The sequence below is a fragment of the Sciurus carolinensis genome, chromosome 2 (genome assembly GCF_902686445.1).
Source record: "Sciurus carolinensis chromosome 2, mSciCar1.2, whole genome shotgun sequence".
Classification (NCBI taxonomy): Eukaryota; Metazoa; Chordata; class Mammalia; order Rodentia; family Sciuridae; genus Sciurus; species Sciurus carolinensis.
This window is the reverse complement of record NC_062214.1, coordinates 95608648-95625250: the sequence shown is the minus strand read 5'-3', so window position 1 is coordinate 95625250 and position 16603 is coordinate 95608648. Positions and strand designations below refer to the sequence as shown.

At 33.9% G+C, this 16603-nt stretch overlaps 1 protein-coding gene across 2 annotated transcripts in view; it reads right to left on the bottom strand.

Annotated features, from left to right (window-relative positions):
• The window catches only part of Adam10 (ADAM metallopeptidase domain 10), a 135734-nt gene that overhangs the window by 23539 nt on the left and 95592 nt on the right, over positions 1–16603 (bottom strand). For both annotated transcript variants that reach the window (XR_007107010.1, XM_047539059.1), the window contains exons 9-10: positions 5454–5617; positions 2155–2338 (exon numbers count right to left, since the gene is read on the bottom strand). Coding sequence is in view for 1 of the 2 variants with exons in the window: in XM_047539059.1 (XP_047395015.1) it covers positions 2155–2338; positions 5454–5617 (348 nt within the window). In the remaining variant the exon portion in view is untranslated. The remainder of the gene's footprint in view (positions 1–2154; positions 2339–5453; positions 5618–16603) is intronic.

Genomic DNA, 16603 nt, shown 5'->3' with positions numbered 1-16603 from the left:
GGGGAGTGAACAGTAGGCCATGTGCTTGTAAATGGGCAACACTGAGGGATCCTTTTGCTGATGAAACTGCTTGGAATCTTGACTATAATGGTGGGATATTTAAAACTACAAATATGATAGAATTATATGGAACTAAATACAGACAGAAATGAGAACAGAAGAAACTGGGAAAATCAGAATAAGATTTATGGATATCAATGACAGTCTGGGGGTTATGATATTGTACTATAGTTTTGTAAGATATTACCAGTAGGCAAACTAGGTGAAGGATACAGAGAATCTGTAACTTCTTATAACCTTATGTGAATTTATAATCATCTCAATGACATTGTCCATTACAAGGCTAGGCTTATCTAGAAATCCTCCTCAATTCTTATTGAATGCCTCTTTGAGTGCTCTTTATGTACAAAGATAAACAGACCTCAGTGTCTGCCCTCAAGTAACTTACAATGTTGTGAAAAAGAACAATGGCATACAAAGAAACTTTAAGACAAAGCAGAATATTTAGAATATGTTAAATGCCACATGAGAGGCATAATAGATTAATGGAAAAAATGTGGTATGTTCATATAATGAAATAATATTCACCAACAAATAGGAATGGAGTTCTGATATATGCTATAACATGAGCAAACCCTGATATATGCTAGAACATGAGCAAACCCTTTTATTAATTTTGAGACAGGGTCCCACTAAGTTGCTCAGGCTGCCCTCAAACTTGGGATCATTTTGTCTCAGCCTTGCAAGTTACTGGGATTACACCACACCCAACTAATTTTTGCATTTTACATAGTATCTATCCTGTGTATTTAAGCTGTTAGCTAATAGCTAATTTGATGTAGTAATTCTTTGTGAGATGCAAATTAAAGTGTAACAAATACTGCATCCATTTTCTGACTATCATTTTCCCTTTTCTCCTAAATTATAAATTTGAAATTACACTATTTTAAACAGTATAATTTCATCTTATTATACTAGATGAAATAAGAGATACAAAAGAATATTGTATGATTCCACTTACATAAGGTTATCAAGAATAGGCTAATTCATAGAGACCAAGTAGATTAGAGGTTTCCAGGAGCTGAATGGAAAAGGACGCAGGTGCTACTGCTTAATAAGGAATTCTGTTGATTAGAAACAATTCAAAGGCCAGGGTAGTAGTGCATGTGTGTAATCTCAGCAACTCAAGACTTGGAGACAGGAGGACTGCAAGTTCTAAGCCAGCCTCAGCAACTCAGTGACACTCTAAGCAACTTAGCAAAACCTTGTCTCAAAATAAAAATAAAAAGGACTGGGGATGTAATTCAGCAATAAAGCACCTCTGAGTTCAATCCCCAGCACCAAAAAAAGAAACAATTTAGAAAGATAATGGAGATGACTGCACAACACTATGAATATAATGCCACTGAACTGTACACTTAAAGTTGGTTAAAATAGCAATTTTATTTTATATATATTTTACTATAATAAGGGGGGAAAAAGAAGTTCATAGCAGCGTTATTCATATTAGCCCAAACCCAAATAGCACAGGTGTTTAACACCAGGAAAATGGTTAAACAAATTGGGATACATTCATGAAAGGCAACATTGCTCAGGAACAAGAATAAAAATACTAGTGATGAATCCCAAAATATTACAGTAAGTTAAAAGTAGTCTTCCACAAAGGGGTACTTCTGAATTGATTATATATGATTCCATTTATACAAAATTTTAAAAGAGGCAAAACCAATGTATGGTGAAATAAATCTGCTAGTAGTTGCCTCCAGAAGTGTGCTGGGGACAGAGATTGATTGGGACAGGGAATAAAAGAGCTTTCTGAGGTGATAGAAATGTTTTATATCCTGATAGTTGCTTAGTTACACAGGTAAATACATTTGTGAAAATTCATCAAATGGTACACTTAAGACTTATGTGTTTCACTTATGTTTTTTTAAAAAAAACCTACAAATATTGAACTCTAATGACAGCCTTAAGTGTTTGCAGTAAACTTTTCCGAAGTCTACAAATTATTTTAAATTGCCAAAAAACACATGGAATGAGGGATGGATAACAACTACATGATAAAATAAATATAACCAAGTGCTCATTGTCAAATTTTTTAATTTTATGAATGTTTGAAAATGTTCATGATAAAATGTTGGGAAATATACATACCAACAAAACAGTTATTTCTCTTCTTCTCAAGAACTTGGCTTATATTTCTAATGCTACAGAGTGAGAATTTATTGTTGTTAAGTTTGTCCCCAGATGTTGCTCTTGCATACATGATGTAATTGCCATTTTCTTTTTGTCCTAAATTCTTAGATTCTCCTGGTGTGCACTCTGTTCCAGAATCATGCTGTCAAACAAAATATAGAGTTATATAAACAGGAAGTAAAATAAGGTTTTCAGGTCATCTGATTAAATGTAATTTTCTGATCAGAGAAAAAATGGAAGCCATGGACTCTCCTTTAGGAAGGACCTTACAACTGTTTGTGAGTAGAAAAACAATTTGTTCTGTTAGGGGTCACTCTTAGAAGAGAAGGAGTCTCAGAAGTTTAGCCACAACTGATATCTTTGTAAGTAGAAACTAGAACTGAGGACAAACTGTCATAAAAACCTATTAAAAATAAGCTCATCTACTTTTAAAACTAGTAACAGTACTATAAACTCTTACAAAATTACTATATATTAGAATATATGCTAAAATCACATGTTATGACTAGTTCAGAGAGAGATGGGGAAAAAAGAGACAGGGAAAGAAAACAACAGAGACTGACAGACAGCTAACTCATTAAATAGTACCTAAGAAAGACAAGTAAAAATGCTAAGGATAGAAACACAATGATCCATTTTAAAATGAAATTAAGAAAACTCCAGATATAAAGTCAAAACACTGCTTTGCAAAATAAACAGGAGAGAGAAATCTGTGTATATGTGTGTACGTGTCTTCTGGTTTTGGTATATTCTGTCAAAGTTATCAGTTATACACAAAAGTACCAAAGCACAGCTCCCTAAATTTTCTCAAAAGTATACATACTAATGTGACCAGCAATGAGATCGAGCAACAAAACACTACTAGATCCCAGCAGCCCCTACCCTCCTGGGGAAATGCATTAAATCAAGAAAACCTCACAATGCTCCTTGAATAATTCAGAACACATGAGAAAAGGCGAAAAACATTAGTACTAGAATCATAGTTCAATTTAATTAAAATCTTCTTTTGAATACCCACAACCCTATTCTCTAAAAAGAAACAGACCACTAAAGGGAGCCCATTTAAGTTACTTTCATTTTCTACTCCCCAGTCTGAGGTAACAATAAAAAATATGACCTCTACTATCATCTTTATCTTTCCCAGTATCTCCTGCTTTTCTCCTGCAACAAGATTCAGCATTTAAAAACTCTTTACTATTCTCCAATATTATCTTGATTACAGTTTTCATTCTGTAGAATTCAATTTGGTTTCTGGTAAAGTATGGCATTAGTACTATTCTCACCATTAGAATTTTAGAAAGAGAAAAATTCCACTACTACATAACTCTTGATGTCACTGCAATCTATAGTAAAATTAACAATATATATAAAAGAATAAGGTGTGATTGATCATGGGAAAATCTTTAAAAACAGTCTGGTATAAAAGGAAAACACACCAAGGGAGACAAAGAATGAGAGTCAATTTATCCATTAAACAATAAACAATACATAATATAATGTTAATGTACTAAAGACAACTCACTGGCAGCTGGGCAAGGAAAAGATTAGATGAGAAGTGAAAAGGGAATGGTCTAGATTCCCTACTCCAAGTGTGGTCCTCAAACTAGCAGCAGCAACATTACCTGGTAATGTGTTAGAAATACAGAAACTCAGGTCCCACCAAAGACATACTGAAATAAATCTGTATTTTGAGATCCTTGGATAATTTATATACACATCAAAATCTGAGAGTTCCTGGACTAAAGGACAAAAAAAGAAAAAAAAAAAAAAAAAGAGAGAGAGAGAGAGAGAGAGAGAGAGAGAGAGAGAGAGAGAGAGAGAGTGTTGAAAAGCTATTGCAATTCCCCCATAAGGTCTGGAACCAAAGGGGCTAGTGGAGAAGAGAGGATATTCATTTATCTGTACTTGAAAATTCAAATTAACCACAAAGTTCTTTTGATAATAATCTCTCAATTTCTGACTGGGACTAGGAAAAGAAAAGAAAAGAAAACTTAGTGAGATAGTACTTACATGTTACAAGAAGAAGAAATTAGAGCATTGCATTTAGAGATTTTAGACTACAAATATAATATTTACTTATTTATTCATTTTGGTGCTGGAGATTCAACCCAGGGCCTCATGCACACTAAGCATGTGCTTTACCACTGAGCTACCCCCGACCAAGTTCCAACAAATTATTTTTTAAATAATAAAAATTTCCATTTTTACAAGTGATAAAGTATAAGAAAGATGAATTTACATGCAATTTTTAAATGAAATTTCCCCAAAGCTCTACCAAAATTACAAAATATAATACTTTCAGAATTTCTATTTTTTTGTTGTTGTAATGATCTTTGGGTCACTTAAAATTCAGTATAATGAACAAGTGTTAGACGATACCAAGAAATGCTGTTAATTTTGCTAAGTGCAAATCTCTTCTTTCAGAAATGTACAAAGTAGATGAGGATAGATAAGTTTGCTTTAAACATTCTTAACAAAGAATACAGAAAGTAAATATGGTAAAATCTTGACAATTATTGACTCTGACTCAGGGGTTGGCAAACCGTAACCCACAGATTGTTATTGTATGGCTTATATACTAAGAATGTTTTTTCCATATTTAAAGCATTATAAAAACAATAGAGAACATGCAGCAGAGACCAAATGTTACCCCCACAGCCTAAAAATATTGACTAGCAGGCCCTTTATAAAAAAGATTTACTGATCTCTATTCTGGATGATGGTCATATGAGTTGGTACTTTTTTGAAGGGCAAGTGGCACAGGAGGAGTTAGTTTTCTATGTGGGTTAGAAATTTATCATAGTAAAAGATCTTAAGATAACAATCTTTTTCCACAGCAAAGAAAGACAAATCCAAGTAAATCCCAGTAAAGCTTTAATAGAAACAGAGCAGAAAGCCACTATACAATTTGCTAAAGATTCTGAAAATATTCTAAACAATGAAAAGGAATTTCTCATTCAAAAGATATTTGAGTGCACTATGTGCTAAACACTGTTCTAGAGCTACAAGATATGGATAAGATATTATATTCCTTGTTTTCATATAATTCTGGCACTGTTATGCTGACATTTCTTGTTTTAATCACAAATATTCTATCTTCCTCCCTTTCAGTATGGTCAAGTATCTTACTGCATATAAAAACTAAACATTCAGATGTATATTTTAATATACATATATTTTTCACCTCAAATAAGCAAACAAAAGTTACTCAAAAGCCTAATAACATTTTAAGAATCTAATAATTAGGCAATACTTACTGGAGATCCAAAATTATGTCCAACTTCATGAGCAAAAGTAATATGAGAGACTTTGGGAGGTACATGAGACCCATAGTTCTGAACAGTAATAATTCCAGTGTTTAAGGATTTCTTCTTACCATCTGAATAGAGCTTACTTTTTTCACATATTCCTCCAGAGCTTCCTAATTCAGAATACCACCAAAAACAAAAACAAGTTAAATCAGTTATCTATTCCATTTCTTTCCCCAAAACAACTAATATTAAATGACTATATTAATCTAAAATACAGTTGGTACCCAAATGTGTCAAATACCCAAAAGTTTTTTTAGTTTAAGATTAGGAAATCATTTCAAATAAGGTTTTAATAGCACCCATAAACAAATTCCCAGGATTGACTATGTAACTCTTATATAATGTTTTTTATCATCAAAAGTCCTCAAATCTTTGTTCCCATTAACTTAACAAACACAGTATTACATTCCTTTAAATCTGAATATATCAGTATTATTTACACTGAGTCAAAACCTACACATCTTTTTTTTTTTTTTTTAAGTTGTAGATGGACACAATACTTTTATTCATTTTTATGTGGTACTGAGGATCGAACCCAGTGCCTCACACATGCTAGGTAAGCACTCTACCACTGAGCCACAATCACAGCCTTTCTTCTTATTTTTTAAAAAGAAAATTTATAGCCCAGCCTGGTGGCACATGCCTGTAATCCCAGCAACTCTGCAGGCTGAGGTGGGAGGATCATAAGTTCAAGGCCAGCCTCAGCAACTTAGATCCTATCTCAAAATAAACAATAAAAAATGGTGGGGAGGCAGTTCAGTGGTAAAGCACCCACAGGTTGAATACCTAGTTTAAAAAATTTTAGTTTAAGTTAAATGAAAGTTGAATAAACATTCTCAGGTAGGTTCTGAGAAAATCACTTTACAAATAATAGCAATGGTTGGGCACAGGGGGACATGCCTATAATTCCAGCTACTCAAGACTGAGGCAGAAGGATTCCAAGTTCAAGGCCAGCATGGGGAACTTAGTGAAATCCTATCTCAAAATTAAAAGAACGGGGATACCACGTAGCTCAGTGGTAGAGTGCCCCTGGGTTCAATCTCTAGTACCTCCAAAAAAAGTAATAATGCACCTTAGTGTGTGATTCACTGTCCTGAGATGGAACATATATTCTATTTGTGAAAAAGAAAAAAAAAAAATAAAAAAGAGGAAAAGAGAAGGAGAGAGCAGGAAGAAAGAGAAATAAAAATATTAATAACTGATTAATCAGGAATTCACTGAAATTGCAATTTTCAGATTTGAAAATTCTTAAAAACTAAATTAATGATTTTTCAATTCTTCCTGATAACACTTTCAAATTTTAAGAGAAAAATCATACTTCTATTATATTAAATCAATTTGTAATTCATCTGTTCACTAATAAAACATTAGAGTTTAATATCAAACTTTTCATATCTAAAGACAGTTAAAATATAAGAAATTAGAAAAACAGGAAAATCAGAAACTGGCTAATCAATCCTGTCTTTATACTCATTACACTAAGAAGACTATACTTTCTTTTAATTAACTTTATTTATTAAAGAGTTTTAGCAATAAGATATTTAGTCCACATTCACATTTAAATAGTTTTTCAGGCTAAGGATACTTCTCAGTAGAAGAGTACTTGTCTAGCATGCTCAGGGTCCTGGATTTGATCTCTATCACCACATAAATCTACCAATCAATCAACAAATTGTTTCCTTATTTGAATTTTTTTTAACTGAAATGGACTAGGATACTCAGATAACTCATCAAATTACTTAAAAGCAGCTCTCCACACACCAAGTCATAACCATGTTGCTAAACCACCTTAAAAGTCTAAATTTGGATTACTGTTACTATGATAAAATGATAATTATGTTCACAGAAAAGTAAACTTAAAAAACTGAGCCATATAAAGGTTGAAAGTTCCAAATTTACTATCTTTTTTACACAGAAAACGTAGTGGAGAGAAATTTCAAATGATTTATGAACATTTAGCATATTTTCTGTTTGTTTGTTTGTTTTTGCAGTGCTGGGGATTTGAACCCAGGGCCTTGTGCTTGAGAGGTAAACACTAGCATATTTTCTTAAGCTATTCCTTTTCTACTTCTGGAGATAAGTCCTAAAAACTACTTCATTTGAGGAACTTGGAAATACTCAATAGTACTCTGTATGTAATAATTATAATCCATGTATTAGAGTTTAAAAACAAGTAGCAAATTACTATCCTGCCTTTGTGAAGAATTGTCATTATGCAAATTGGTCCAATGTGGTACTGTCAGACTTGAATTAAGCACAGAAGACTCCACACTGCAAATCTTCAATGGTTTAAAAAAGAAAGTCAACAGGCATATTTTTAAAACTCTGATAATAAAGACTGCTGTGAGTTTTTAAGGTCTAGTTAATTTAAGGAAAGATAATATATAAATTTGAGTGTATTCTTCTGAAATACAGTCTTTGCAATTTATATCTTATTTCTTAAATGAGTGCTTTTTATCTTAATGATTATTGCTTATATCAAAGTCTAATATTTACTAAAACTAATAACATGTTGGAGTAACTCAAATTATACAGGCAAAAATAAAAGTGTATGTAATTTTCTAAGTTATAGTTTAGTTTTTAAAAAATACTATGAGTTTTGGTATGCCAGAAACTCAGTGATGAGTTATCATACACATCCATAGCTAAACCATGACTCAAGCTCAGTAACTGCTTTACATTATAAAAGATTTTATTCCAGAAACATCATATAAAAATAAAAATTGTAAATTAAAATAAGAAGAAAATTTCTTAAATTCAATCAAAAATATTCAATACCAACTTGTTCATTCAGTTACCTGAGAACATTAAAATGGATTAATACAGGGGCAGAATGCACCTTAACAAGTCAAGGAAAGGGCCCCTTCAAAGGTGTAGTAGAAGGTTCAGCAAATGAAATAGAACAAAAGGGTCATCTAATTTAAAAAATTTACTTTGTTAAGGAACCATTAATCTCTAAATGAAATTCCCTAAATGGAATAAGAGATTACCTACTAAACATATAATTGTTCTTACATAAGGATATTATAATCTTTCTAGTTTCACATTTAAGACTGGATCTACTATAGGCACTGAATAATTGTAAATGGGAACCTGAAAGTTAGCCCAGTTCAGAGGCTATTTTTATTTATTATGGAGTTGAGTAGGAAAGACTGCTTCCTTGATTAAAAAAACCTACAGGAGATTCAACATGGCGAATTAGGGAAAAGTTGCATTTCTAGTTATTCTGACTCCAGATTCAAGCAGTGGGGATACTGTTTCTTATTTAGGTGGGTGAAAGAGAGAATTCGCTAAAATTAAATATTTAAACACTCCGAGTGTCTTAGAGACTCAGAAATTGGGGTGCATTGAACAAAGAACAAGAAAGAGTACACTGGAGTCAAGTTGGTTGCTGAAGCAGCAGTAGCGAGGGTTCACCACAGAGAGGATGGATAACACAGAGAGAGAAGCACAATGGACTGATTTGGCATGGAGAAACTTGTAGATCAGAAAAGTAACTGAACTTAACCAATTCAGAGGCTGCAGAATTTCTCAGCTGGCAAGCAGAGCTCACGCAGGAACCGTTTTAAGGAGGCCATGCTGTAGCTTGCTGCTGTAGGAGCTGGGAGATCATAGCAAACATTGCCATACTGTCTGGACAAGCATCTAACATGTAGCCTAGAATGTACCTAGCAGAACGTGAGTGAAACAGGCACAGAGAAGACCGTACCCAGGGGAGTGTAACTCACTTTCCCATTGAGTCTGGCAGCTCATGTAACCAGCTGAAGAGGGTGGAGAAACTGAAAAGGCAGGTGTGAATACTCTCAGGCACTAAGCCTGGGAAGGCTGTGATCCTCAACAACACAGTTCATGGAGGATTGGCTCCCCTGCCCAGTGAATAATGAGATCCAGACTCCTAGAACTAAGCATCTGCTTGGCCCTAGAGGTTGTTCACCTAATCTCTCCAGAGCAGATACCACTCAACAAGGTCCCTAGGCCTGATTAGACGTAAGTCCCAGATGCCAGAACTCCCCTCAAGAACTCTGCAGCAACCCCACCCTGGGAGTACAAGGATCTCATCTATGCAGACAACACTCCAATCAACAGTACTTTCCATTCCATCCTACTTTATATTTGAGAAGAAGGAAGCTGAGAAACTATTTCAACCAGATTCAGTTTTAAGTCACTACAGTAGGCACCATGGTGAGCAACAGAAAAAGAGGATGGGGTTAATAACCCAGGCCTCATTCACTCTAGTCTCTCAGTGTAGTCTAAGAAAGACACAGGAGGACAGTTGGGCATAGGCACTTACCATCCATTTGTATCAAATATTTTGAATACCTCAGAGGAGACAATTCTTTCATTTTTCATTAAAAATCTTTTTTCTTGGGCTGGGGAGATAGCTCAGCTTGTAGAGTGCTTGCCTCGCAAGCACAAGGCCCTGAGTTCAATCCCCAGTACCGCAAAAAAAAAAAAAAAAAAAAAATTTTTCTTTCTTTCTTCTTTATTTTTTGGTGTGTGCTTTTGCTATGCAGATTGGTTTGTGTGTGTGTGTGTGTGTGTGTGTGTGTGTGTGTGTGTATGTATGTATGTGTGACACACATACATACATACATACACAAACACATTTCTTCTTTTAAGCATTTTTTTTAACAATAGTTATTTCTCCTTCCTTTTTCTTTTGAGGGTTAGGGTTTTTGGCTTGTTTATTTTGGTTTTGCTTTCTCTCTGTTTCTTACTTTTCTTATCCCACTAACAGCCAAGTTAAATTATTTTCTTTCCCATTATTTTTTTCTGTTTTTCTCTCCTGCTTCTTTATAACCATTTGCTACATCTCTTCTTCATTCTCTCTGTTCACATTTTTGAAAATCTGAAACTTTTATCTACCTTTCTATCACATTTTCTTTCTTCTTGAAGGTATTTTTAATCATCTTTGAGAAATGTTTGGTTTATATAACTCCTGCCACCACCATTCATGTTGTTGTAGCTATTAATTCTATTGATGACATAGTTGACACCTGACTTTAATGCCAGATCTAGTTCACAGTTATTTATTGTTCTTGCTGGTGGTAACTGCTGACCCCATTATTCCTGTTTTTGTTGTAATCAGTATTCTAGATGTCATACTAGGCACCACGTATTTACTTAACGGCTGCATATTGTTTCACTTGGTTATTTCTGTTTGTTTCCCCCTTTTTCTGTGAGTTGCTGAAAATCCAAAGGGACACTACTAGTTCACAGTACAGAAACTTTACTGCTGAACTAAATTGATTCAAAAGAGAGCACACCTTGCTCCACAGACAAATTAACCACCCTCACAGTTCAGCCACATTTTAATACAAAGAATAGAAGAGACAAAAAAACTCTTAACTAATGACATGGTCCCAAGTAAGAACAGCTAGGTGTGGGCCCCCAGATCTCACCCATGGACATCCACACCTATAGCAAAACAGAATTAACACAAAGGCAAAGAGTACCACACCTACATGGGTCTCAATCTAGATCACTCTAGGATATTCTAGCAAGAGAAGGTTAATCACTAAAAAGGTAACACAAAAGAGTGGAAGAGAAATCCATCCTAACAGATGCATAGAACTAACACAGGAATACAAGAAATAAGAAAAAATAAGGTAATACGATGCCTCTAAATTTCATAATTCACCAGCAACTAACCCCTAAAATAGTGAAGAGGACAAAATATCAGATAAATAATTCAAAAGAATGATTATAAAAATGCAATGAATTCCAAAAGAATACAGAAAAACAACTGGATGCATTAAAGAAATCAGCACAGGATATGAATGAGAAACTTAATACAGAGATAGAGATATTGAAAAAGAACAAAATAGAAATCTTGGAAATGAATGATACAATAAATCAAATAAAATGATCATTTGAAAGTCTCGCTAACATAGCAGATCATGCTGAAAACAGAATCTTGGAGCTGGAATACAAAGTAACTAGCCTTGAACATTCAGGCAGGAAATAAGTGACCATGAACAGAATATGCAAGAACTCTGGGACAATATTAAGAGACCAAATTTAAGAATCACTGGAATTGAATAGAGTTGTGAAATGCAGGTTAATGGAATGAGTGGATAACCTCTTTCAGGAAATAATAATAGAAAATATTGCAAACCTTGAGAATGAGATGAACATCCAGATATAGGATGTGTTAAGAACTTAAAAGAGGGGGCTGGGGATATAGCTTAGTTGGTAGAGTGCTTGCCTTGCAAGCACAAGGCCTTGGGTTCAAATTCCCGGCACTGTGGGAAAAAAGAAAAAAAAAAGAACTTCAAATAGGGCTGGGATTGTGGCTCAGTGCTAGCACGCTTGCCTAGCATATGTGAGGGCACTGGGTTCAATTCTCGGCACCACACACAAATAAATTAATTAAAAAAAGGTATATCAACATCTAAAAAAAAATTTTTTTAAAGAATTTCAAAGAGACAAGGTCAAAAAAGAACCGCTCCATGACACATTATAATTAAAATGCCTAACATACAGAACAAGGATAAAATTTTTAAAGTGAAAAATTTTAAAGAGAAAAATATCACATTTGGAGGCAAGTTGATCAGCATTATTTCCAATTTCTCACACAAACTCTAAGAGGCAAAAGGGTTTGGAATGCTGTGTTCTAAGTCCTGAAAGAAAATAACTATCAACCAAGGTTGCTATAAGTAGCAAGCTATTCTTCAGAATTGAAGAAGAAATGAAAACCTCTCAAGAGAAGCAGAAACTAAAAAAATTCATGACTATTCAGCCAACACTACAAAAAACTCTTAAAAGAAACACTCCACACAGAAGAAATCAAAAACAAACCAAACCCCTAAGTGCACACACACAAAAACCTCACTTGAAGAATAGCTAAGACCAAATGAGAAAAAGGACCAAATTAAACATTATCAATTATTCTAAATGGCAGGAATTAATAAGCATCGCTATAATAACAAAGAACGTAAATGGTCTCAATGCTCCAATTGAAAGAAAGGCTGGCAGAAGTGATTAGAAAACAAGAAAAGAGCAACTATATGTTATTTTCACGAGACTCACTTTATAGGCAAAGACAGTCACAGGATGCAAATAAAAGGATGGAAACTGATATACCATGCAAATGGAACCCAAAGACAAGCAGGAGTAGCTACTCTCATATTAACAAAAGTAGGTATCAAACCAAAATTAATCCAAAGAGACAAAAAAGATCACTTCACAAAGTAAAGGGAACAATACAAGAAGATGTAACAGTAGTAAACATTTATGCCACAACCATGGGTGCACCTAGTCACAGAAAATAGACACTACTTAAAGACTCATATAAGCCCCAGTACAATAATACTGGGTGGTTTCAACTCTCTCATCAATAGATAAGTCATCCAGACACAAATGTAATAAAGACTGTTTTCACCGGAAAAATAGTATAAATCAAAATGACTCAACAAATATCTGTAGAATATTTCATCCAACAAAAAGCAGCTCATGGAACCTTCTCCAAAACAGAACATATTTTAGACTACAAAGCAACTCACAACAAATACAAAGAAAGAAGAAAAAAAAAAGATATAATTTCTGTATAGTTTCAGATTATAATAGAATGAAGTTATAAATCAACACCAAAACACCCTACAGAAACAATATAACAGCATGAAAATTAAACAATACACTACTGAATACTGAATGGGTGATAAAAGAAATCAGATGAGAAATTTTAAAATTTCTAGCATCAAATGAGAATAATGATACAAACTCCAGAATCTCTAGGATACTCTGAAGGTAGTTGTACGAAGAAATTTTATAGCTATGAATGTCTACATAAGAAAATCCAAAAGCTCCTAAATAAAAAACCTAGTAATGCTTCTCAAAGACTTTGAAAAATATGAACAAACCAATTCTAAAGCCAGTAGAAGAAATAAGTAAAATCAGAGACAAAATCGACAAAATTGAGAATAAAAAAATATAAAACAATCAACGAAAGAGTTCCTCTTTGCCACAATTGATAAACCCTTAGCCAAACTAGTTAAAAGAAAAAGAGAGAAGTTCCCAAATTAGTAAAATTAGAGATGAAAAGGAAATATCACCAGAGACATCACAGAAATCCAGTGGATCATTAGAAACAATTTAGAAAACTTATACTTCAAAAATTGGAAAACTTAGAAGAAATGGTTATATTTCTAGATATGTTCAACCTGCCAAAATTGAATCAAGAGAACATAGAAAACTCAAACAGACGAACTAGCAATGAGATAAAAGCAATAATAAAAATCTTTCCAACAAAGAAATCCCAGAACTAGATAGATTTTCGGCTGAATTTTTCCAGACCTTTAAAGAAGTGATAACAATGTACCCCAAATTATTCCATGTAATAGAAAGGTGTTTCACCAAGTTCATTCTATGAAGTCAGTATCACCCCTATACCAAAACCAGATAAGGACACATCAAGGAAAGAAAACTATGGACCAATATCCCCGATGAACTTAGATGCAAAAATCCTTAGTAAAATACTAGCAAACTATATTCAATAACATGCCAAGAAGACTGCACATCATGATCAAGCTGGTTTTATTCCAAGGTTGCAAGGATGGTTTAACATATGGGCAAAACAATAAATATAATTTACCACATATATAGAATCAAGGACAAAAATCGCTTACTCACTGCAACAGACACAGAGAAAGTCTGAAAAAATTCAGCACCCATTCATGATTAAAAAAAAAGAGAGATAAAAGAACTTAACCTCAACTTCATAAAGACAATATATGACAAACCCTAAGCCAACATCATAGTGAATGGGGAAAAAAAAAATAAAAGCATTTCCTTTAAAATTTGGAACAAGACAAGGATGTCCACTCTCACCACTCCTATTCAAGACAGTACTAGAAACTCTAGCCACTGCAATTAAGCAAAAGAAGGAAACAAATAGGATAAAAACAGGAGAGGAAGAAGTCAAATTATCACTGTTTGCAAATGATATGATCTTATACTAAGAAGTTCCAAAAAGCTCCACTGAAAGATTAATAAGCCAATTTGGCAAAATAGTAGGTTACGAAATCAACAAACAAAACTCAATAACTTTCCTATACACAAATAATAAATCCGCTGAGAAAAAAATCAGGAAAACTATCCCATTCACAATGGGCTAAAAAAACAAACAAACAAAAACAACCTTGGAATTAATCTAACCAAGGAAATGAAAAAACCTCTACAATAAAAACTATGGTACTAAAGAAATAAACTGAAAGACACAAGAAGATGGAAAGACCTCCCAGGTTCCCAAACAGGCAGAGTTAATATTGTTAAAATGGCCATATGAGGAAAAGCAATACACAGATTCAATGCGATCCCCATCAAAACACCAATGATATTCTTCACCAAATTAGAAAAAAACAGTCCTAAAATTCGTCTGAAAGAAAAGAATAGCCAAAGCAATTCTAAGTAAAAAAAAGCAATACCTTGTGGGAAGTCATCCTTATCTAGCAGAATCAGACAGTTCCCTGTCTAGTTTCCCTGAGAAAATGGCTCCCCTAACTCCACCCTATGCTGTCCATCACAAAAGAAGCTCCTCCTGGTCTTGGACCCCTGTATGTCTATAAATAAAAGAGAGTAGGGCTACTCCATGTTGTTAGGGCTAGAGTTGGTATGGCCAGACCTGTCATGCCCCCTCTCATTTAAAAAGCATACTGGCTCTTATGTGTTTATTGATTAGATAAGTTTATGGGTAATTGATTTACAGCCAACACCATCCTCAGGCAGTTAACCCTTTTCTCATCCACGCAGGATGTGACTGAGAGACCCCCACAATACCTGACTTCAAATTATACTAAGGAGCTATGGTTAAACACACACACACACAGTACTGGCATAAAAAATACACATAGACCAATGGAATAGAATAAAAGACACAGGAAACTCCACATAGATACAGTCATCTGATCCTTGACAAAGGTACCAGAAACATACACTGGAGAAAAGAGTCTTTTTAACAAATGGTACTGGGAAAACTGGTTATTCGTATATAGAAGAATGAGACTAAGACACTCTCTTTCACCCTGCACAAAAGTCAACCCAAAGACCTAGGAATTAGATCAAGAACTATGCAACTACTAGAAGAAAACATAAGGTCAACTCTCCAACATATAGATATGGGCAGTGACTTTTTTAATAGAACCCCTAAAGCTCAGGAAATAATGCCAAGAGTTAATAAATGAGATGGTATCAAATTTAAGCGTCTATACAGCAAAGAAAACAATTTAAAATGTGAAGAGAGAACCTAAAGAATAGGAGAAAATCTTTCTAGCTACTCTTCTGACATAATATTAATATAAAAGCTGGTGCAGGGGCACACACCTGTAATCCCAGTGATTCAGGAGACTGATGTAGTAGGATCACAAGTTCAAAGTCATCCTTAGCAACTTAGTAAGACCCTAAGCAACTTAGTGAAAGCCTGTCTCAAAATAAAAAATGGAAAGGGCTGAGGATGTGGTTCAGTGGTTAAGTGCCCACAAGTTCAATACTCAGTAACAAAATAAAACAAAAAGATTAATATCCAGAATATATGAAGAAAAACAACTTGCCACCAAAAAAAAAAAAAAAAATTAATAAATAGGCAAATGAACTAAAAAGACACCTCTCTAAAGAAGAAATACAAATGGTCAACGAATATATGAAAAAAATATTCAGTTGCAATAGGGAAATGAAAATCAATATTACCATGAGATTTTACCTCACTCCAATCAGAATTACAGCCATTAAAAATGCAAACAATAATAAATGTTGGAAATGATGTGGATTAAAAGGAAAACTTTTACACTGTTGGTGGGACTGTACATTAGTACAACCACTATGAAAATCATAATACTATAAGGTTCATGCATACCCAAGTTTACAGCAGCACAATTCACAATAGCCAAACTATGGAATCAGACTAGACGTCCAAAAATGGATGAATGGATAAAGAAAATGTAGTACATACACAGAATGGACTTTAATTCAGCTATAAAAAAAAAAAAAAAAGAATGAAATTGTGTCATTTGTAAGGAAATGGATGGAACTTGAGATCATTATGTTAAGTAAAATAGGTCAAACTCAGAAAGTCAAGGGTCATGTTTTCTCTCATAGGGAGA